At 45.1% G+C, this 23,358-nt stretch overlaps 2 protein-coding genes across 3 annotated transcripts in view; one reads left to right on the forward strand and one right to left on the reverse strand.

The window, feature by feature from the left end:
* The first annotated feature begins 15 nt into the window (after positions 1-15).
* gins1 (GINS complex subunit 1 (Psf1 homolog)) lies at positions 16-2,681 on the forward strand. The gene is made up of 7 exons (XM_055902132.1): positions 16-264; positions 1,028-1,092; positions 1,224-1,322; positions 1,451-1,541; positions 1,640-1,756; positions 2,006-2,080; positions 2,187-2,681. The coding sequence occupies exons 1-7, from the start codon at positions 190-192 to the stop codon at positions 2,253-2,255; spliced, it is 591 nt and encodes a 196-aa protein (XP_055758107.1). The 5' UTR covers positions 16-189; the 3' UTR covers positions 2,256-2,681.
* The window catches only part of LOC129836232 (ninein-like protein), a 54,598-nt gene continuing 31,901 nt past the window's right edge, over positions 662-23,358 (reverse strand). Inside the window, exons 17-28 of one of the 2 annotated variants that reach the window (XM_055902115.1) lie at positions 20,259-20,626; positions 12,310-13,821; positions 11,644-11,748; positions 11,424-11,493; positions 10,956-11,240; positions 9,052-9,165; positions 8,797-8,943; positions 8,514-8,663; positions 5,830-5,943; positions 5,290-5,499; positions 3,577-3,690; positions 662-3,489 (exon numbers count right to left, since the gene is read on the reverse strand). In XM_055902115.1, the coding sequence (XP_055758090.1) occupies positions 3,298-3,489; positions 3,577-3,690; positions 5,290-5,499; positions 5,830-5,943; positions 8,514-8,663; positions 8,797-8,943; positions 9,052-9,165; positions 10,956-11,240; positions 11,424-11,493; positions 11,644-11,748; positions 12,310-13,821; positions 20,259-20,626 (3,381 nt within the window). In that variant the 3' untranslated portion in view covers positions 662-3,297. The remainder of the gene's footprint in view (positions 3,490-3,576; positions 3,691-5,289; positions 5,500-5,829; positions 5,944-8,513; positions 8,664-8,796; positions 8,944-9,051; positions 9,166-10,955; positions 11,241-11,423; positions 11,494-11,643; positions 11,749-12,309; positions 13,822-20,258; positions 20,627-23,358) is intronic. The other variant, XM_055902116.1, reaches the window with a different exon arrangement.

The following is a 23,358-nucleotide window of genomic DNA, read 5'->3' on the forward strand; positions in this document are numbered from 1 at the left end:
GATCATAGCAAAGCATTTTGCCGCGAAAACTCAGCCGCTGTCCGTCAGTAACTATTCACATCATTCTAGATACGGTGAAGTAATTACAGGATAATCACTCATTTGATGCAAGTGTAAGGTTTAGTCTACTGTTCAGTCTAGGTTGATATACGGTATCCTATTAATTTATAACAACATTTACCAAGAGAGATGTTTTGTGAAAAGGCAATCGAAATAATCAGAGAACTTCACCGGATGGGCGATGGTCAACTGCCTGCATTCAATGTAAGTGGCACATTCAGCATGTTATAAAGATATACTGGATTTGTAGCCATTAGTGCAGATGGAATAGCTAACTAGTTAGATTGTTAGTTTACTCTAGCAATGCAGGAGTCAACACTGTCTTGACACGTGATACTTAGTACACCCAACTGCCACACATACTATTAATTGCTTAGCTATATCAACCTCCTTAGGGCTGCACAATTAATCGCATTTTCATCGAAATTGCTATATGGACATGTGCAACAGGCTGCATATTGTTTTTACGCCATGAATGTAAAATCTAATGTAATAAGGGTCCCCTGGGAAACTCTGACCAACACTTTGTTCCTATTCTGTCACAACAACATACTGTACCTGGCTTTTTCATTCGTTGTCATGCCAAACAACACCAACCATATGATTTGAATACTAATTTTATTTATATGATTCCAACAGTACAGTGTTTTGATCTAAATCGCAAGTAAAATCTCAATCGCAATATTTGGTTAAAAACAAATCGCAATTAAATGATTTGCCCATATGGTGCAGCCCTACTCCTTGCCCTGCTCTTCTGACTTGGGGCTCTTGAGAGCTAATATCAACCTAGCCAGCCATCACTAGAATGTGTTTCACTCAGTAATAGCTAACATCAACCTAGCCAGATTATGAATACAAAGTGAAGACTTTTAGATCAGTTTGATAGTTGGCAATTAGGTTATAATGCCACTGACTACATGGTCATTTGACTTCTATTACTGCTCACTGACTGACACCTTCTTTGCAGGAAGATGGTATTCGTCAGGTGCTGGAGGAGATGAAAGCATTATACGAGCAGAATCAAAGTGATGTGTGAGTTAAGACATTAAACATTGTCACACATTGACATTCTCTTATATTTGAATGTGTCTCTTTCCCATTGAGTTCTGAAATAATTACCTTATGGGTTTTAACAAATATGTTTTATTTCACACACTTCAAAGCAATGAAGCCAAGTCTGAGGGAAAAAGTGAGCTGATTCCAACCATCAAGTTCCGTCACTGCTGTCTGCTAAGAAACCAACGTTGCATCGCTGCCTACCTGTGAGTGCCTGATGTGATGAGTTGATTTTGAGCTCACCATCACTACTAATATTTTTGTAGACAGTTACACTGACCATATCATAGTTTATTAGGATAGGACAACATCATTGCTAATTTCCTCTCCTCAGCTATGACAGGCTCCTCCGCATTCGGACTTTGAGGTGGGCGTACGGAAGTGTGTTGCCCACAAACATCCGCTTCCACATGTGTGCAGAAGAGGTATGTTTCTTTCTTTAAAAAGGCAAGAAACAAATTGGACAGAAGATGGCAGGGTGATGGCATCTGACTCTTAAAATGTAATGTTTAATTTTGAATAGTTGGAATGGTTTAACCAGTACAAGAAGTCACTGGCTACCTTCATGAGGTCACTTGGAGGAGAGGAAGGACTTGACATAACACAGGACATGAAGCCTCCAAAGAGTTTGTACATTGAGGTAAGATTACACAAGGGAACTGCATGCCCGCAAGGACCTGACCAGAGACTAAGTGAATGTTGGTAGGGGCCACTTGTGCTGTTAGTCATCAACTGTATCAATTAATTCAAACTGTAGCACATAGACCCTTGACTATTAGGTGCTCCTTCTTTTGGTCTTCATTTAGATATTTTTACATATTGGTCATGTTCTATTGATTTTACCCTCTTGCCATTTAGTTTGTTTCTCACAATGTATTTCTCTCAATAGGTGCGTTGTTTAAAAGATCATGGCGAGTTTGAAATAGACGACGGGACCATCATTCTTCTGAAGAAAAACAGTCAGGTATAAGAAAAGAAAAAGTACTATATGTGAAAACCATCACTATACATGCACATTGTGTAAAGAATTGAACATGAGTCACTCTCAAACTCCACTCTTGTTTCCCCAGCACTTCCTGCCACGATGGAAGTGTGAGCAGTTGATTCACCAGGGGGTCTTGGAGCACATCATGTCTTGAATCAAAATGCTAGAACTATTACTTTTTTTTCCTTCAGCAGAGGATTATCCATTTAAGTGATGCTATTTTGAAAAAGTTCTTTAAAACAATAATTAATTCAAATATACTTAGCTGTAGGTGATTTATTACTTGGTCAGTTTTGTTTTAATTGTGGAGTGATTGTGTAGTGCATAACAAATCCGCAGCTTGCATGTTAGTGTTTTTACAATAATTTCCTACATACATTGTTCGATTGACATTACATTGTCGCAACAATCTTTTTTAGTACTCATAGTTTAGGAATTAAAAGGTTTGACTGTACAGCAGTGCATCAGGATTGAAAATTGTGCAGATGTGTATCAAAACTTTACATTTGTAAATACTGTGCTTTTGGTTGGTAATTTAAAATACCACAAAGAACACTTAATTAAAAGTTGCTAAACCCTTTCTTTGAATCATTTTGTGATTAAATTAGGATTCAGCCTTTCGCATACAGTACCATTCATCTCATACAGTCTGACAGACTTAACTTTAAGTTCAGTACCTTGAGTGTGTTTGATGATCAAACTGGAATGTTATACCATTGGTCCCATTATACATCTAATCGACACTCAGACCTACCAACACAGCATGATGCTGGAGGATAGTCTGTAACCTAACGGACTGCCTGCCTCTGCAGAGACAATAAAATACTTAATGTGAACTTTGATTGACCTTCACAAAAAATGAGTCTTGCGTTAACCTCAAAAATATATATACACAAAAAATAAAGTACATGCATAATACCCTGGTGGCTGAAAACACTTGACTTGTGCTGTTCCACTTACCCAAATAACTTGTGCTAATTCTGTGCAATCAAACCCACCATCCCAAGAGGGAGTTGTTACACAGTGATTTTGTTATGGATCTTACAGAATCATTGTGGACCACCTGCCACATTAAGCATCAATGTTTCATTGGGATGGTCATCGAATACTAAGGTTAAGGGAAGGAAACTTAAGAGGTCTTTCACAGTTGTCGATGTCTTTTGGGGAGTAGCGTTGTTCTGAGTAGCAAGGAACTGCTACGCAGAGAGGGAGGCAGGGGCGATCTTACGAAGGAGCTTGTTGAGGGCTGTAATCTTCTCCTCTAAGACAAAGTTCTTTTTCTCAGCACTCTTCTGTCGCTGCTCAGTGACCTGCAGTGCCTTCATCAGCTGGGAGTTCTCCACATACAGGTCCTTCAGAATGATGTCTGACTTGGCATTCTTCACCAGCTGTGGGTGGGACAGGGACAATGAAATACAGTCAGATTTTCAGGGCATGTTTCTCTGCCATTTGTCTCGTATGAATGGTAAACTGACCTGCTCCTTCAGCTGGTTGACCTTCTCCTGCAGCATCTTGCGCACACTCCTCAGCTTGGTCTCCACCCCCTCCATCCCCTCCTGCATGTTCACTATCACCTTCTCATATTGCTCCTGAGCACAAACAGAGCCAGCATTTACAGCATATAAAAGTCAGAAGTTTACATACACCTTAGCCATATACATTTAAACTCAGTTTTTCACAATTCCTGACATTTAATCCTAGTAAATATTCCCTGTTTTAGGGCAGTTAGGATCACCACTTTATTTTAAGAATGTGAAATGTCAGAATAATAGTAAAGCAAATGATTTCTTTCAGCTTTTATTTATTTCATCACATTCCCAGTGGGTCAGAAGTTTACATACACTCAATTAGTATTTGGTAGCGTTGCCTTTAAATTGTTTAACTTGGGTCAAACGTTTCAGGTAGCCTTCCACAAGCTTCCCACAATAAGTTGGGTGAATTGTGGCCAATTCCTCCTGACAGAGCGTGTGTAACGGAGTCAGGTTTGTAGGCCTCCTTGCTCGTGCTTTTTCAGTTCTGCCCACAAATTTACTATAGGACTGAGGTCAGGGCTTTGTGATGGCCACTCCAATACCTTGACTTTGTTGTCCTTAAGCCATTTTCCCACAACTTTGGAAGTATGCTTGGGGTCATTGTCCATTTAGAAGACCCATTTGCGACCAAGCTTTAACTTCCTGACTGATGTCTTGAGATGTTGCTAAAATATATCCACATAATTTTCCATCCTCATGATGCCATCTCTTTTGTGAAGTGCACTAGTCCTTCCTGCAGCAAAGCACCCCCACAACATGATGCTGCCACCCCAGTGCTTCACTGTTGTGATGGTGTTCTTCGGCTTGCAAGCATCCCCCTTTTTCCTCCAAACATAACGATGGTCATTATGGCCAAACAGTTCTATTTTTGTTTCATCAGTTCAAAAAGTACGATATTTGTCCCCATGTTCAGTTGCAAACCGTAGTCTGTCTTTTTTATAGCGGTTTTGGAGCAGCGGTTTATGTCGATATAGGACTCGTTTTACTGTGGATATAGATACTTTTGTACCTGTTTCCTCCAGCATCTTCACAAGGTCCTTTACTGTTGTTCTGGGATTGATTTGCACTTTCATCTCTAGGATGAAAGTACATTCATCTCTAGGAGACAGAACGAGTCTCCTTCCTGAGCGGTATGACGGCTGTGTGGTCCCATGGTGTTTATACTTGCGTACTATTGTTTGTACAGATGAAAGTGGTACCTTCAGGCATTTGGAAATTGCTGCCAAGGATGAACCAGACTTGTGGAGGTCTACACTTTTTTCCTGAGGTCTTGGCTGGTTTCTTTTAATCTTCCCATGATGTCAAGCAAAGAGGCACTGAGTTGAAGGTAGGCCTTGAAATACATCCACAGGTACACCTCCAATTGACTAAGATTATGTAAATTAGCCTATCAGAAGCTTCTAAAGCCATGACATAATTTTCAAGAATTTTCCAAGCTGTTTAAAGGCACAGTCAACTTAGTTAAAACTCGTTTTAATGATTCCAACCTAAGTGTTGGAACCTAACTTCTGACTTCAACTGTACATTTATTGATCACCTTTAGTTCTGTGTTAAACTACGGTTAATTATTTTGAGAAGTGTTAAAGGGTGCAAATCATGCCTATTGAACTGTAACCAGTGGCTGGATTGGGTGCACCCTGTAGGGCAGTACACTACCTGCTGCAGGCCTATCTGGGTGCTGGCTTGCTGGGCCTGTGTGCGGAAGGTCTGTTGCAGCTTCTGCCCCCTGCGCTTCTCATCTGCCAGCTGGGCTTGAAAGTGTGCCAGCTGCTCCCTGGACCCCAGTCCTGCCTGCTCCCTCAACTGCTGCAGCTCCCGGACATGCTGGGCCTGGGCCAGTGTCAAGGCTGTGTCCACCATCAGTGCCTGCACCATAAAACAGTGCGTTTGAGAATCAACTACATTGTAGTCAGACTGTACAGTGATCCACCAATAGCCTAGCATCCCAAACTATTCCTGCTCAAACTGATCCCCTCAAACACGCTGATAGACTCAATAGGGCATAGGAATGCAGTTTGGAAATGTTCATGAAATGAATTAGCCTCAACTTATGCAAGAATAGATTAGTGCAAATTAGGACCATGGGGTTAGTTGCTCAATTTGAGTTTCAATTGGCAAACCTGCTTTCAGTTTAGAGATGTGGTGCCTCAGCAAAATTACATTTATCAATTATTTGACCAAAATGTTTGAGGTCACCTGATCCTGTGCCTCTGCCCTGGCAGTCTCCAGCTGTGCCTGTTTGTTCTTTAGAGTCAGGCACTCCTCAGTCAGACTCTGTACCTCCACATCCTGGCCCTGCAGCTGATACACCTGAAGGAAACAAAGCACAACAACCACTTCAAAAATATTTCACCTTTATAATAAAGCATTGCATGCAAGCATCAATGACCGCATTTGCAGACTAACAGTAAGATTTAACTGAACAGAGTGCATATCAAGGATCAGCCCAAGGGCTTAATTATTTGAAGAGGTCTGAAAAAATGTGGGCCTATTTTCATGGAATTCTACGTCATTTGGCAGATTAGAGTCTTCTCTTTTTAGCAGTAGATATTTGATTTCCAAACTGTGTTTTCCGGTGATTGTATTTTGAAATAGAAGGCCAATTTTAGCTGCTGTTCACTGATAGCCGCAACTCAACAATCAGCTGATATTGGGCTCCTGAGTGGCGCAGCGGTCTAAGACACTCCATCTCAGTGCTAGAGGTGTCACTGCTGGCACCCTGGTTCGAATCCAGGCTGTATCACAACCGGCCGTGATTGGGAGTCCCATAGGGCGGCGCACAATTGGGCCAGCGTTGTCCGGGTTTGGCCGTCATTGTAAATAATAATTTGTTCATAACTGACTTGCCAGGTTAAATATAAATAAAATAAAGCATTTTTGCCACGCACTGCTGTAGTTGCCTAGGCTATGCACTGCGTTTATGCTTAAAAACAATCCACCACAGCTATTTTTTTTTAAAGAAGCTAGCTCTATGGCTAAATTATAGTATCTGGTGTAGTATTTAGAATTTGATTTATTTATGTACAAACAAGAAATACTATATACTGAACAAAATATAAAACGCAACATGTAAAGTGTTGTTTTCATGTTTGATGAGCTGAAATAAAAGATCCCAGAAATATTCCATATGCACAAAAAAAAAAAAGAAATCAAATGTTGTCCACAAATTGGTTTACATCCCTATTTGTGAACATTTCTCCTTTGCCAAGATATGCCACAATGGTCAGGTGGATGGATTATCAAGAAGTTGTTTAAACTGCATGAACATTACACACTTGTACTGGGGACAATAAAAGGCCACTCCTAAAATGTGCAGTTTTGTCACACAACACAGTGCCACAAATGTCTCAAGTTTTGAGGGAGTGTGCAATTGGCATACTGACTGCAGGAATGTCCACCAGAGCTGTTGCCAGAGAATGTTCATTTCTTTTCCATAATCTGCCTCCAACGTCGTTTTAGAGAATTTGACAGTACGTCCAACCGGCCTCACAACCGCAGACCACGTGTAACCACGCCAGCCCAGGACCTCCACATCCGTCTTCTTCACCTGCGGGGTCGTCTGAGACCAGCTACCCGAACAGCTGATGAAACTGGGTTTGCACAACTGAAGAATTGCTGCACAAACTGTCTGCCACCGTCTCAGGGAAGCTCATCTGCGTGCTCGTCGTCTTCACCAGGGTCTTGACCTGACAGCAGTTCGGCGTCGTAACCGACTACAGTGGGCAAATGCTCAACTTCGATGGCCATTGTCACGCTGGAGAAGTGTGCTCTTCACGGATTAATCCCGGTTTAAACTGTACTGGGCATATGACAGAAAGCGTGTATGGCGTCGTGTGGGTGAGCGGTTTCCTGATGTCAATGTGGTGAACAGAATTGCATTTTATCGATGGCTCTTTGAATGCACAGAGATACCGTGATGAGATCCTGAGGTCTATTGTCATACCATTCATCCACCGCCATCACCTCATGTTTCAGCATAATAATGCACAGCCCCATGTCGCAAGGATCTATACACAATTCCTGGAAGCTCAAAATGTCCCAATTCTCCCATGGCCTGCATACTCGCCAGACATTTCACCCATTGAGCTGTTTAGGATATTCTGGATAGATGTGTACGGCAGCGTGTTCCAGTTTCCAGTTTTTTTTTAAGGTATCTGTGACCAACAGTTGCATGTCTGTTCGTGTCTACATTTGACACTTAAATGTGATTTCTGCTATCAGAATAAGAAGATAGCATTGAAAAGACGGGTCTAGTCGCTTTGTGGTCTGACTGGGTTTTGATCTGGCTGACCACTTCAGGTGGTGGTCAGGGATGCATTGTGTGCAGATTTCTCTTCAGTCTGGATGAAAATCAGGCTACCGAAAGCCATACAGTGGGCGACGTTATCAGCACTCCTCCCACAAGTCTCCAGAAAACTTGTGTTTTGGGACTGAGGCACCTTTTCGTTATAAAATACGTTCCTGGTGTGTGAGGAACGTGTTTCCAGGCTTCATAAATGCTAGCCAGCTAGCTAATATTTAGGGGGAAAAAATGTTATGCTTACCCATTTGCAATCCCTTTAGCGTTGCTTTCTAGCTTGCTGGCTAGCAACAGAGATTAACTGGCTAGTTAGCTACAGTAGTTAGCTAGACATGGCCTCTGTATTCCTAGTCATGTGAAATCCATAGATTAGGGCCTAATTCATTCATTTCAATTTTCTGATTTCCTTATATGAACTGTAACTCAGTAAAAATCTGAGACATTTTTGCATGTTGCGTTTATATTTTTGTTCAGTGTAATTTTGGCAAAATGTATTCCAATTTACAAGGGGGTGCTGCAGCACATCCAGCACCCCTACATCCCGTGGCTATGGCTTTAGGAGCAAGTAACGTAGCTCTACCCTGTGGAGCAGCTCTTGGTTTTGGAGGCGCAGGCTCTGGCACTCCTTTTGTAGGGCCATAGTGGCCTCCTCCTCATGTTGTTTCTGGGCCAGACGCAGCTGCTCCTTCTCCCTGCATAGCCTGCCCATGCTGGCCTCCAGCTCCTTTACCTGATGATCAGCAGACAACAATGAAGTCAGTCAAAGTGCTAATGTATCACAACGCTTCATTAAAGATCACATTCAGGACCAGCAAACAGTGAGCAGACATTTCTATTGTTTTCGTTATTAGTATGTCACCTACCTTGTCCTGGGCATCCTGCATCATCCTCTGGTGGTTGGCTACTTCCTGGATCTGGCCAGTCTTCTCATGATCCACTGCCTGGAGCTGGGAGCGAAGCAGCTCCATCTGGGAGTCCACAGAGAGAAGAGACTCTTGGAGCTTCTCAACCTGAAAACAATAACATCACAATTCATACATATTCAGTCAGAGAAAATACTTGGAAGACGTCAATTCCCCCCAACAGAGTTGCAATAGCCAAGTACATCCTTCTCTCACCTTCTGGGTCCTCTCCTCCACCTCCCTCAGCAGCCTCTCCTTATCCTGCTCCAGCCATTGGTGCTTCAGGGTCAGGCTGGTCAGTGAGGACTCCACCTCTGACAAACACTGGAGCTAAGAGCAAACAAGACATTTAAGAATCAAGATACATAAATGAGGCCCATTCATAAAAAATGCTGACCAAGAAAATTCTCACACACTTCAATTTCCGATAGACCAAAACATAGTATGTAGATAATGGAGAACTCTACCACAACTGTCCCAAAAGTCCCCTATATACAATGGGGCAAAAAAGTATTTAGTCAGCCACCAATTGTGCAAGTTCTCCCACTTAAAAATATGAGAGAGGCCTGTAATTTTCATCATAGGTACACTCAACTATGACAGACAAAATGAAAAAAAAAATTCTCCAGAAAATCACATTGTAGGATTTTTAATGAATTTATTTGCAAATTATGCTGGAAAATAAGTATTTGGTCAATAACAAAAGTTTCTCAATACTTTGTTATATACCCTTTGTTGGCAATGACAGACGTCAAACGTTTTCTGTAAGTCTTCACAAGGTTTTCACACACTGTTGCTGGTATTTTGGCCCATTCCTCCATGCAGATCTCCTCTAGAGCAGTGATGTTTTGGGGCTGTTGCTGGGCAACACGGACTTTCAACTCCCTCCAAAGATTTTCTATGGGGTTGAGATCTGGAGACTGGCTAGGTCACTCCAGGACCTTGTAATGCTTCTTACGAAGCCACTCCTTCGTTGCCCGGGTGGTGTGTTTGGGATCATTGTCATGCTGAAAGACCCAGCCACGTTTCATCTTCAATGCCCTTGCTGATGGAAGGAGGTTTTCACTCAAGATCTCACGATACATGGCCCCATTCATTCTTTCCTTTACACGGATCAGTCGTCCTGGTCCCTTTGCAGAAAAACAGCCCCAAAGCATGATGTTTCCACCCCCATGCTTCACAGTAGGTATGGTGTTCTTTGGATGCAACTTAGCATTCTTTGTCCTCCAAACACGTTGAGTTGAGTTTTTACCAAAAAGTTATATTTTGGTTTCATCTGACCATATGACATTCTCCCAATCTTCTTCTGGATCATCCAAATGCTCTCTAGCATACTTCAGACGGGCCTGGACATGTACTGGCTTAAGCAGGGGGACACGTCTGGCACTGCAGGATTTGAGTCCCTGGCGGCGTAGTGTGTTACTGATGGTAGGCTTTGTTACTTTGGTCCCAGCTCTCTGCAGGTCATTCACTAGGTCCCCCCGTGTGGTTCTGGGATTTTTGCTCACCGTTCTTGGGATCATTTTGACCCCACGGGGTGAGATCTTGCGTGGAGCCCCAGATCGAGGGAGATTATCAGTGGTCTTGTATGTCTTCCAATTCCTAATAATTGCTCCCACAGTTGATTTCTTCAAAGCAAGCTGCTTACCTATTGCAGATTCAGTCTTCCCAGCCTGGTGCAGGTCTACAATTTTGTTTCTGGTGTCCTTTGACAGCTCTTTGGTCTTGGCCATAGTGGAGTTTGGAGTGTGACTGTTTGAGGTTGTGGACAGGTGTCTCTTATACTGATAACAAGTTCAAACAGGTGCCATTAATACAGGTAACGGGTGGAGGACAGAGGAGCCTCTTAAAGAAGAAGTTACAGGTCTGTGAGAACCAGAACCAATCTTGCTTGTTTGTAGGTGACCAAATACTTATTTTCCACCATAATTTGCAAATAAATTCATTAAAAAATCCTACAATGTGATTTTATGGATTTTTCCCCCTCATTTTGTCTGTCATAGTTGAAGTGTACCTATGATGAAAATTACAGGCCTCTCTAATCTTTTTAAGTGGGAGAACTTGCACAATTGGTGGCTGACTAAATACTTGTTTGCCCCACTGTATACACACACACACACCTTTTCCTTGATGGTGTGGAGTTCTCTCTCCAGCAGCTCCTTGTCGTGACGCCAGGCTGCCTGCAGGTGGAGTCTCTCCCTCTCCTGCTGGGTGGAGGTCTCCTGGAGCTGCCTGGCTGTGGCCGCCCCCTCCGCCTGCTCCCGGGACACCTGTGCCAGCCTCTCCGTCAGCATCTGGACCGCCCCCTGGTCGGCACGGAGACGGGAGCTAAACTCAGCATTCTCGCCGCTCAGCTGCAGGTTGCGGGCTCTCAGGTCCAGCACCTCTTCCTGGTACTTGGCGTTCTGAGAGGGAAGGGGGTGGATGAAGGGTTTATCAGACTGGGATTGCTCATCACTATGCGGTGGCCTCGGGTGATTGAGATAATGATCATGTGTCCAATGATCAAATGTAGGCTATTAAAATCTATCAGGCTAAAAGGGTCAGTTGAACTATGCAGGGTGATTATAGTGAAATGGAAAACAAACCTCTTTGTGAAGTCTCTCCTGCTTCTCCCTGTTCTTCTCGTGTTCCTGCTCCACTTCGTCCAGTTTCTTTCTGGTGAAATCAAAGACGGAAAGGAATAATTAATAGCTGTGAAGACAGAATACAGCTTAAAAAAACAACCCCTTCTGTAACAGACATTTGTAAACCATATCTGTATTTAGCATTATCTCACAGCAACACATTACTGACGGATCAGCTTACTTCTTCTTGATGATCTCTTCCTCCATTCTCTGGATATCCTGCTGTAACATGGCCAGTCTGTCCTTCAGAGCACTGTTCTCACAGTTGACCTCATCTAACTGAGAACTAGAGTTGAAATAGTTTACATAGGAGTTTTTCCCCAAAGGCATTTTAATCTGGAAGATATTTAAACATAATATTTATCTGGGGATTGATTTGATGGAGGCATTTATAATTTGAAGCAAACATTTGAGTTCCAGATGAAACTCTGGGTGAAATCAATGCACTTATGTGGCGAAAGTAAAATGGACACTGGTTTAGACAAACATTCAATGATATAAATACTGTTATTCAGACAAATTAAATCTAATATCATGCACCTAGGTGAAAATCATGCCGTTAGAGAGACAGAAAATTGTTAATGCATTCCAGACAATTTAAATGTCAAAAGTTTGATGTTGGCACACAGCCTGCTAAGGTGTAGAGAAGGTTAAAGACTTGGAGAAGGTTTGTGAGGAGAAAAGGTGAGGATCTCTTTCAGATGAGAGCAGATCGGTTGTTATTAGTCATTCAAATTTCAGCCCCCATGTTTGCGGCAGAAACACATTGGAATCAAGGCAGGTGGAGGTTAGTCATTTGAAGGTTGGTTTGGTTTGATTTCCGGCAACAGGCCTGCACGTCACAAACCTGTGTGGACTGGTAGGGTCCATCACCATCTCCAGAGCCATGACCAGCTTCTCCATCTCCACCAGCTGCTCCTTCATCCTGCCCTTCTCCCACTCAAAGGACTCCTCCAACCTGTGGACCTCTGCCTGAGAGGACAGCAGGGCCTGCTGCAGCTGGACGGTGGTGCTGCTGCCAGCCTTTCCTCTGAGGGAGCACAGCTCTCTCTCCTTGGTCTCCAGTTGGGTGTTCAGCAGCTCCTCTTCCCTATAGTGCTTATTGGACAGGGCTTCCGCCATCTCTACCAGACCTGCAGTCTGCTTTATATCTGATTCAAGGTGGTCTACCTCTGTGAATTTGGCCTCTAGCTGGGTCCTGAGATCAGAAACCAGTCTGGACATTTCGCCCAGTTGGGCGTTCAGCTGGTGGATGTGGTCTTGGAGTTTGGATGATTCCGTTTCCATTTCTTCGATCTGGTTGGAGAGTTGGTCTGCCAGGCGGATGTAGTGGGTGTTCTCCTGGCTCAGACAGCCCGCCTCTTCCCTCTCCAGGTCCAGGGTGGATTGGATCTCCATGACCTGGGTTTGTTCCACCCTCAAGGCTTCCTGTAGACTGTTTTCTGCCCTCTTCCACTGGTTTAACTCCTCAGTGACACAGTCAAGATCTGACTGTAGACAGTCAACAGTTGTTCTGTGTTTTCTTAGCTCCTCCATCAGCATCGCTCTGTCCGTCTTCTGGGAGTCCAGCTCAGCATTCTGCCTTGAGCATCGTTCTACTTCATTTCTCAGAGCCTCCCGTGCCCTCTCCAACTCCCCCCTCAGGGTCTCCGTGTCTTCCTCTTTGGCCCTCAGCTGAGCTTGCTGTTGTACAAAGGCGCTGGACAAACTGCTACAGTTCTCCGCTATCATTTCCTTGTCCTGAAGAAGTGTCATATATTCAGACCGTAGACTATGCAGCTCCTCTCTTAGCTGAGACACCTCACTAAGGATTTCTCGCTCTCTATCCCTCACCAACTCAAGTTCCTCCTCTACATCATGCCGTTCAGAGGTCAGACGCTCGGTCAAAGCCTCAGACGCCAGACACACAGTGCGTTCCTCCAGCTCCAGCTGGGCACAAATCACTTCCAGTTTGGCCTCTAGTTGACTGCACCGATCGCAAGTCACTTCCAGTTCAGCCTCTAACTGACTGCACTGTGTTTGATAGTGCTCTAGTTTCACCTCTAACTGACAGTGCTGTAAAAGTGACTTCTCCCTATCGGAGGTCAGATCTGCCTGCTCCTGCAGACTGGCTATGTGCTCTTTCAGCTGCCGGACTTCCTCCTGGTGCCCTTCCTCCAGCCTCTTCCTCTCCACAGCGGACCGGCTACAGATCCTGGCCTGCTCCTCAACCGCCCTCTCTGTACTGTGGAGTCTCTCCCTGTGCCTCTCCTGCTCCAGTTCCAGCCGCAGGCGCTCACAGCGTAGCTGGTGCATGAAGCTGCGCTGGGCCTCGCCTTGCTGAGTCTTCATCTGAGACACCTGCTGCTCTGCCTCTTCCCTGATTACATAGCACACACACTGTTCACTAAGGCACACAGAGACAGATACATATACAGTACCAGTGAAAAGTTTGGACACACCTGCTCATTCAAGTTTTTTACTATTTTCTACATTGTAGAATAATAGTGAAGACATCAAAACTAATAAATAAAACATATGGAATCATGTAGTAACCAAAAAAAGTAACCATGTAGTAACCAAAAAAAGTGTTATATTCTTCAAATAGCCACCCTTTGCCTTGATGACAGCTTTGCACTCTTGGCATTCTCTCAACCAGCTTCACCTGGAATGCTTTTCCAACAATCTTGAAGAAGTTCCCACATATGCTGAGCAGTTGTTGGCAGCTTTTCCTTCACTCTGCGGTCCAACTCATCCCAAACCACCTCAATTGGGTTGAGGTCAGGTGATTGTGGAGGCCAGGTCATCTGATGCAGCACTCCATCACTCTCCTTCTTGGTCAAATAGCCCTTACACAGCCTGCAGGTGTGTTGGGTCATTGTCCTATTGAAAAACAAATGATAGTCCCACTAAGCACAAACCAGATGGGATGGCGTTTCGTTGCAGAATGCGGTGGTAGCCATGCTGGTTAAGTGTGCCTTGAATTCTAAATAAATCACTGACAGTGTCACCAGCAAAGCAGCCCCACACCATCACACCTCCATGCTTCACGTTGGGAACCACACATGCAGAGATCATCTGTTCACCTACTCTGCGTCTCACAAAGACACGGCTGTTGGAACCAAAAATCTCCAATTTGGACTCATCAGACCAAAGGACAGATTTCCACTGGTCTAATGTTTATTGCTCATGTTTCTTGGCCCAAGAAGTCTCTTATTCTTATTGATGTCCTTTAGTAGTGGTTTCTTTGCAGCAAATCGACCATGAAGGCCTGATTCATGCAATCTCATCTGAACAGTTGATGTTGAGATGTGTCTGTTACTTGAACTCTGTGAAGCACTTATTGGGCTGCAATTTCTGAGGCTGGTAACTTTAATGAACTTATCCTCTGCAGCAGAGGTAACTCTGGGTCAGTCCTCATGAGAGCCAGTTTCATCATAGCGCTTCATGGTTTATGCGACTGCACTTGAAGAAACGTTCAAAGTTCTTAAAATTTTCCGTATTGACTGACTTTTATGTCTTAAAGTAATGATGGACTGTCGTTTCTCTTTGCTTATTTGAGCTGTTCTTGCCATAATATGGACTTGGTCTTTTACCAAATAGGGCAATCTTCTGTATACCACCCCTACCTTGTCACAACACAACTGATTGGCTCAAACGCATTAAGAATGTCACGTTCCTGACCTATTTCTGTTAGTTTGTTGTATGTGTTAGTTGGTCAGGACGTGAGTTTGGGTGGGCATTCTATGTTTTCTGTTTCTATGTTGGTTTAAGGGTTGCCTGGTATGGCTCTTAATTAGAGGCAGGTGTTTTGCGTTTTCCTCTAATTGAGAGTCATATTTAGGTAGGTTGTTTCACAGTGTTCGTTGTGGGTGGTTGTCTCCTGTGTCAGTGTTTGTCGCACCATACGGGACTGTTCGGTTTGTTTTGTACATCGTCATTTTGTGTATTTTCCCTGTTTGTGCGTTCTTCGTGTTTAATGTAAGTTCGTCGTCCAGGTCTGTCTACTCCGTTTGTTGTTTTGTTAGTTTATAGTGAAGTTCGTGTTTTCGTTTTTTTCTTTAAATAAATTATGCATTCACAACCCGCTGCGCCTTGGTTCAATCACTACTCCTCCTCTTCGGTAGTAGAGGAGGAGGAGAACCGTAACAGAACCACCCACCAAATAACCAGAACCAAGCAGCGGTGTAACGGGAGGAAGGGACAGCGCAAGAAGGAGGAATGGACATGGGAGGATGTTGTGGACGGTAAAGGTTGCTACACATGGGAGGAGATCCTGGCTGGAAGGGATCGCCTCCCATGGGAACAGCTGGAGGCACTGAGGAGAGCAGAGGCAACCGGAGAAGGGAACCAGCGTTATGAGGGGACGCGTCTAGCACGGAAGCCCGAAAAGCCTGTGAGTACTACCCAAAAATTTCTTGGGGGGGAGGGGCTAAGAGGTAGTGGGCCAAGGGCAGGTAGGAGACCTGTGCCCACTTCCCAGGCTAACCGTGGAGAGCGGGAGTACGGGCAGACACCGTGTTACGCAGTAGAGCGCACGGTGTCTCCTGTACGTGTGCATAGCCCAGTGCGGGTTATTCCACCTCCCCGCACTGGTAGGGCTAGATTGAGCATTGAGCCAAGTGCCATGAAGCCGGCTCTACATATCTGGCCACCAGTATGTCTCCTTGGGCCGGCTTACATGGCACCAGCCTTACGCATGGTGTCCCCGGTTCGCCTACATAACCTACATAGGTTATTCCACCTCCCCGCACTGGGCGGGCGACGGGGAGCATTCAACCAGGTAAGGTTGGGCAGGCTCAGTGCTCAAGGGAGCCAGTACGCTTGCACGGTCCGGTATTTCCGGCGCTACCTCCCCGCCCCAGCCCAGTACCACCAGTGCCTACACCACGCACCAGGCTTCCAGTGCGTTTCCAGAGCCCTGTTCCTCCTCCACGCACTCTCTCTATGGTGCGTGTCTCCAGTCCGGTGCCTCCAGTTCCGGCACCACGCACTAAGCCACCTGTGCGTCTCCAGAGCCCTGCACATACTGTTCCTTCTCCCCGTACTCGTCCTGATGTGCGTGCACTCAGCCCGGTGCCACCAGTGCCGGTACCACGCACCAGGCAAATAGTACGCTTTGAGAGTCCAGTGTGCCTTGTCCCTGCTCCCCGCACTAGGCTTGAAGTGCGTGTCTCCAGTCCGGTGCCTCCAGTTCCGGCACCACGCACCAGGCCTACAGTGCGTCTCAGCCGGCCAGAGTCTGCCGTCTGCCCAACGGCGCCTGAACTGTCCGTCTGCCAAGCGCCGCATGAACTGCTCGTCTGTATTGAGCCTTCAAAGCCGCCCGTCTGCCATGAGCCTGCAAAGCCGCCCGTCTGCCATGAGCCTACAGAGCCTTCTGCCAGACAGGAGCCGCTAGAGCCTTCCGCTAGACAGGATCAGTCTGAGCCATCCGTCTCCGCAGCGCCATCTGAGCCATCCGTCTCCGCAGCGCCGTCTGAGCCATCCGTCTCCCCAGCGCCGTCTGAGCCATCCGTCTCCCCAGCGCCGTCTGAGCCATCCGTCTGTCCCGAGCCATTAGAGCCGCCCGTCTGTCCCGAGCCGTCAGAGCCGTTAGTCAATCAGGAGCCGCTAGAGCCATTCGTCAGACAGGATCTGCCAGTGCCGCCAACCAGACAGGATCTGCCAGAGCCGCCAACCAGACAGGATCTGCCAGAGCCGCCAACCAGACAGGATCTGCCAGAGCCGCCAACCAGACAGGATCTGCCAGAGCCGCCAACCAGACAGGATCTGCCAGAGCCGCCAACCAGACAGGATCTGCCAGAGCCGCCAACCAGACAGGATCTGCCAGAGCCGCCAACCAGACAGGATCTGCCAGAGCCGCCAACCAGACAGGATCTGCCAGAGCCGCCAGCCAGCCAGGATCTGCCAGAGCCGCCAGCCAGCCATGAGCGTCCAGAGCCGCCAGCCAGCCATGAGCGTCCAGAGCCGCCAGCCAGCCATGAGCGTCCAGAGCCGCCAGCCAGCCATGAGCGTCCAGAGCCGCCAGCCAGCCATGAGCGTCCAGAGCCGCCAGCCAGCCATGAGCGTCCAGAGCCGCCAGCCAGCCATGAGCGTCCAGAGCCGTCAGCCAGCCATGAACGTCCAGAGCCGTCAGCCAGCCATGAGCGTCCAGAGCCGTCAGCCAGCCATGAGCGTCCAGAGCCGTCAGCCAGCCATGAGCGTCCAGAGCCGTCAGCCAGCCATGAGCGTCCAGAGCCGTCAGCCAGCCATGAGCGTCCAGAGCCGTCAGCCAGCCATGAGCGTCCAGAGCCGTCAGCCAGCCATGAGCGTCCAGAGCCGTCAGCCAGCCATGAGCGTCCAGAGCCGTCAGCCAGCCATGAGCGTCCAGAGCCGTCAGCCAGCCATGAGCGTCCAGAGCCGTCAGCCAGTCATGAGCGTCTAGAGCCGTCAGCCAGTCATGAACTGCCCCTCAGCCCAGAGCGGCCATTAATCCAGAACTGCCCCTCAGTCCAGAGCTGTCTCTCTGTCCGGAGCTGCCTTTCAGTCCGGAGTTGCCCCTCTATCCTGAGCTACCTCTCTATCCTGAGCTACCTCTCTATTCTCACCTACCTCTATGTCCTGAGCTACCTTGTCCCGGAGCTGTCCCTTTATTTTGTGTTGCATATATTAGGTGGGTGGAATAGAGGGGTGGTCATTCTGAGGGGGATTAGCGAGCTGGGATTGACTATGGTGGGGTGGGGACCTCGTCCTGAGCCTGAGCCACCACCGTGGTCAGATGCCCACCCAGACCCTCCCCTAAACTTTGTGTTGGTGCGCCCGGAGTTCGCACCTTAAGGGGGGGGGTTATGTCACGTTCCTGACCTATTTCTGTTAGTTTGTTGTATGTGTTAGTTGGTCAGGACGTGAGTTTGGGTGGGCAGTCTATGTTTTCTGTTTCTATGTTGGTTTAAGGGTTGCCTGGTATGGCTCTTAATTAGAGGCAGGTATTTTGCGTTTTCCTCTAATTGAGAGTCATATTTAGGTAGGTTGTTTCACAGTGTTCGTTGTGGGTGGTTGTCTCCTGTGTCAGTGTTTGTCGCACCATACGGGACTGTTCGGTTTGTTTTGTACATCGTCATTTTGTGTAGTCTATTTTCCCTGTCCGTGCATTCTTCGTGTTTAATGTAAGTTCGTCGTCCAGGTCTGTCTATTCCGTTTGTTGTTTTGTTAGTTTATAGTGAAGTTCGTGTTTTCGTTTTTTTCTTTAAATTAATTATGTATTCACAACCCGCTGCGCCTTGGTTCAATCACTACTCCTCCTCTTCGGTAGTAGAGGAGGAGGAGAACCGTAACAAAGAAAGAAAATTAACTTAACTTTTAAGAAGGCACACCTGTTAGTTTAAAATGCATTTCAGGTGACTACCTCATGAAGTTGGTTGAGAGAATGCCAAGAGTGTGCAAAGCTGTCATCAAGGCAAAGGGTGGCTACTTTGAAGAATCTCAATTATAAAATAATACTTTTTTGGTTATTACATGATTACATTTGTGTTATTTCATAGTTTTGATGTCTTCACTATTATTCTACAATGTAGAAAGTCAAAATAAAAACCCCGGAAGGTGTGTCCACAATTTTGAATGGTACTGTATATACACACACATATACAATACCAGTCAAAAGTTTGGACACGTCTACTCATTCCAGGGATTTTCTTTATTTTTCTACAAAGCTTTCATCAAGACAATGGGTGGCTAAAATATATTTTGATTTGTTTAACACTTTTTTTTTTAACAACATGATTCCATATGTATTATTTCATTGTATTATTCCTTCATTATTATTCTACAATGTAGAAAATAGTAACAATAAAGAAAAACCCTTGAATGAGTAGGTGTTTCCAAATGTTTGACTGGTACTGTATATATACACACACACACACACACACACACACACACACACACACACACACACACACACACACACACACGCATACACTGAGTGGACAAAACATTAAGAATGTTGCACCCCCTTTTTGCCTTCAGGACAGCTTCAATTTGTGGGGCATTGACTCTACAATGTGTCAAAACCATTCCACAGGGATGCTGGCCCATGTTGACGCCAATGCTTCTCACAGTTGTGTCAAGTTGGTTGAATGTTCTTTGGGTGGCGGACCATTATTGATACACACAATGGAAAATGTTGAGCTTGAAAAACCCAGCAGTGTTGCTGTTCTTGACACAAACAGGTGCGCGTGGCACCTACTACCATACCCCATTCAATTGTACTTTATGTTTTGTATTGCCCATTCATCCTGTGAATGGCAAACATACACAATCCATGTCTCAATTGTCTCAAGGCTTAAAAATAATTTTACCTGTCTCCTCCCCTTCATCTACACAGATTGAAGTGGATTTAACAAGTGACATCAATAAGGGGATCATAGCTTTCACCTGGTCAGTCTACAGTATGTCAAATCAAATGTCACATGTGCCAAATACAACAGGTATGCTTACTTACAAGCCCTTAACCAAAAATGCTTTAAGTTAAGAAAATAAAAAAAGTGTTAAGTAAAAAATAGAAAATGGAAAGAGTGTTCATAATGTTTTGTACATTAAGTGTATATACATACACACGACGTACACCAGTCCCAGCTCACACACCATTGTTGTGTAAGTCCAGTGTATATGTTATGGAGTTAAAGGGACTTATGCAAAAGTTACAGTTGGCACAACATTTTTTAAATTAAATTGAATGCGAAACCGGGAGTCAACCTACACAAGAATGTGAACTTGAAATGAATTTGTTTGAATTTCAGAAGACAGCCCTGGGGAGGATGATAGTCTGGCCACACCCACCTTACGAGCAGCAACTCTTGGTCCATCTTGAGCTTCAGCTCAGCCTCTAGCTGGTCTTTCTCAGAGGTCAGTCTCTGGACCAGGTTACTGATCTCCATGGCATAGTTCTGCTCCAGCTCAGCCTGTTCGTGCTGGGCCCTTCTCTCCTGGTCAGCGCTCCAGCCTGGCCCTCTCAGGCGCCTGGAGCTGTTCTGTAACTCGGTCTGCAGCTTCTCCACTGCCCCCCTTAGCCACTTAACATGCTCCTCAGCCTGGGCCTTCTGCTCCTCCAGCTCACTGATTTCCACCTTGAAGCCCGAAGATATGTCCTTCCTCTCCACCTCCATGTTTCGTCGCATCAGCTCCAGGCTGCGCTCGTAGAAGTTCACCTGTGAGGCGAGGATGATGAGGAGGTTCAGGGCTATCCCAGAATTTGAAAAATGGGCCTCATGTACTGAAGTTAGTTCAGTCTTTACAACTAGTGTCACTCAAATTACCAACAATTTTGGACCTTTCAATTTCACATACAAAAATAGGAGACGGTGATCAAAACAATACAAAAACGTGTGAGCTAGGGTTTAATGGCGGGAACCGGGTTACCGAGCTTTACTGGAATTTCCCGCCCAAACCCATCTTTTCCCAGGATAAATGACAGTGAGAAACCAGTAAATTATAACAAATTATTTCTATGAACAGAGTGAAATAAAATGTATTTGTTAAATTATATGCAAAGTCTAAATCGATCATCATACGGCCTGCTCTACTATCGGCATGATCAATAATCAACGCTCATGTAACGGCTGTCTTCCTCCTCCTCTGACGAGGAGTAGTAAGGATCGGAGGACCAATGCGCAGCACGTGTTCATGCTCTTTATTAAAACAAACGAACACTGAAACAAAACAATAAACGACACGTGAAATAACCAACCGAAACAGTTCCGTGTGGAACACACAGACACAGAAAATAAACACCCACGAAACACAGGTGGAAAAAAAGGCTACCTAAGTATGATTCTCAATCAGAGACAACTAACGACACCTGCCTCTGATTGAGAATCATACCAGGCCAAACGCAAAAACCAACATAGAAAAACTAACATAGATAACCCACCCAACTCACGCCCTGACCATACTAAAACAAAGAAATAACAAAAGAACTATGGTCAGAACGTGACAGCTCAGGGTGTGTTGTTGTAGCCTACCGTATTTACTTACAAAGTCACTACTGGTTGGCCTATCTGCTTTTATTACACTGAACAAAAATATAAACGCAACATGTAAAGGGTTGGTCCCATGTTTCATGAGCTGAAATAAAACATCCCAGAAATGTTCCATATGCAAAAAAATATTATTTCTCTCAAATTTGGTTCCATCCCTGTTAATGAGCATTTCTACTTTGACAAGATAATCCATCCACCTGACAGGAGTGGCATATCAAGAAGCTGATTGAACAGCATGATCATTACACAGGTGCACCTAGTGCTGGGGACAAAAAAAAGGCCACTAAAATGTGAAGCCACAACACAATGGCACAGATGTCTCAAGATTTGAGGGAATATGCAATTAGCATGCTGACTGCAGGAATGTCCACCAGAGCTGTTTCCAGAGAATTGAATGTTTCTCTACCATAAGCCGCCTCGCCAGCTCAGAAACTTCACATCTGGCTTCTCCCCTGCGGGATCGTCCGAGACCAGCCACCCGGACAGCTGATGAAACTGTGGGTTTTTACATGACCTCATGTTTCAGCATGATAATGCACAGTGCCACAAGGATCTGTACACAAGCTGAAAACATCCCAGTTCTTCCATGGCCTGCATACTCACCAGACACGTCACCCATTGAGCATGTTTGGGATGCTCTGGATCGATGTGTACGACAGTGTATTCCAGTTTCCACCGATATCCAGCAACTTCGCACAGCCATTGAAGAGAAGTGGGACAACATTCCACAGGCCACAATTAACAGCCTGATCAACTCTATGCGAAGGAGATGTGTCACGCTGCATGAGGGAAATGGTGGTCACACCAGATACTGACCGGTTTTCTGATCCACGCGCCCTACCTTTTTTTTGTAAGTACCTGTGACCATCAGATGCATATCTGTATTCCCAGTCATGAAATCCATAGATTAGGGCCTAATTTATTTATTTAAATTGACTGATTGAATGATTTCCTTATTTGAACCGTAACTCAGTAAAATCTTTGAAATTGTTGCATTTTATTTTTGTCTGTGGGGAAAAGTATTGCCAACGAGGCCGAAAGCAAAATCGACCGACTGAAAATTCTCTCTAAGGAGGAAACATACAGGTTAAAATACCTGTTTGAGGCGCTCGCCACGATCCAGGCCACCTCCGTGGAGACCAAGAGAGCCTTCTCAGTCTGTGGCCAATTTGTGGCGAAGATCAAAAAACGCCTATCTGGGAAGAATGTATATGCACTGCGCTTTTTGAGACCACTTCATCAGAGAAAATTCAAGTTAAACAGGTACGGCCAATAGCCTATGCAAATTATTTTGTTTGTTTGTTAGCTACAGGGTAGGCCTACCACGTTATTTTATGTAGCCTATAGCCTAAATTTGTGTGTAGAATGTTATTCTAGATTTGTTTGGCTGGGACTTGAGAATTAATCAGCTACAATTATAAGTAGTCCTTCCTACAGACTTTTCAAAACAAGTCTGTTTTTCATGTTGAAAATTTTGGCGAGAACCGGGTGTCTTTTAATGAACTCGAATTGAAGAAGCAAATTTTATGAAAATCTTTGTTTTTCCTGTCCTGAATAAAATAATAATGTGTGGGTCTTTATTTAATTATATAGCCAGAAGGCTCACGTTTAATTTATTTTATGCTGTGACAATTTACTTTATTGCTAGAAATAGGCATACCATTTATTTTACCATTTTATTTTATGTAAAATATAGCCTACCTTAGAATGGTCATGATTCATGACGAGTTTAGATTCATGGACAATCAACCGCAGTGCTACCCATGGTGCTGAATCTCCGCTACAGCTTAACTGTTTAATAAGCGGAGAGTCAGATACAGTGGCTGATGAAAGTATTCACCCCCCTTGGCATTTTTCCTATTTTGTTGCCTTACAACCTGAAATTAAAATATATTTTTTTG

Source organism: Salvelinus fontinalis, chromosome 37, assembly GCF_029448725.1.
Source record: "Salvelinus fontinalis isolate EN_2023a chromosome 37, ASM2944872v1, whole genome shotgun sequence".
NCBI lineage: Eukaryota > Metazoa > Chordata > Actinopteri > Salmoniformes > Salmonidae > Salvelinus > Salvelinus fontinalis.

Bases quoted from the DNA above. Each gene is read 5' to 3' on its own strand.
- gins1 (XM_055902132.1), top strand. From the start codon at position 190: ATGTTTTGTGAAAAGGCAATCGAAATAATCAGAGAACTTCACCGGATG. The intron at 1,542-1,639 runs GTATGTTTCTTT...AATTTTGAATAG, and splicing joins TCCACATGTGTGCAGAAGAG to TTGGAATGGTTTAACCAGTA. The intron at 2,081-2,186 runs GTATAAGAAAAG...TTGTTTCCCCAG, and splicing joins TTCTGAAGAAAAACAGTCAG to CACTTCCTGCCACGATGGAA.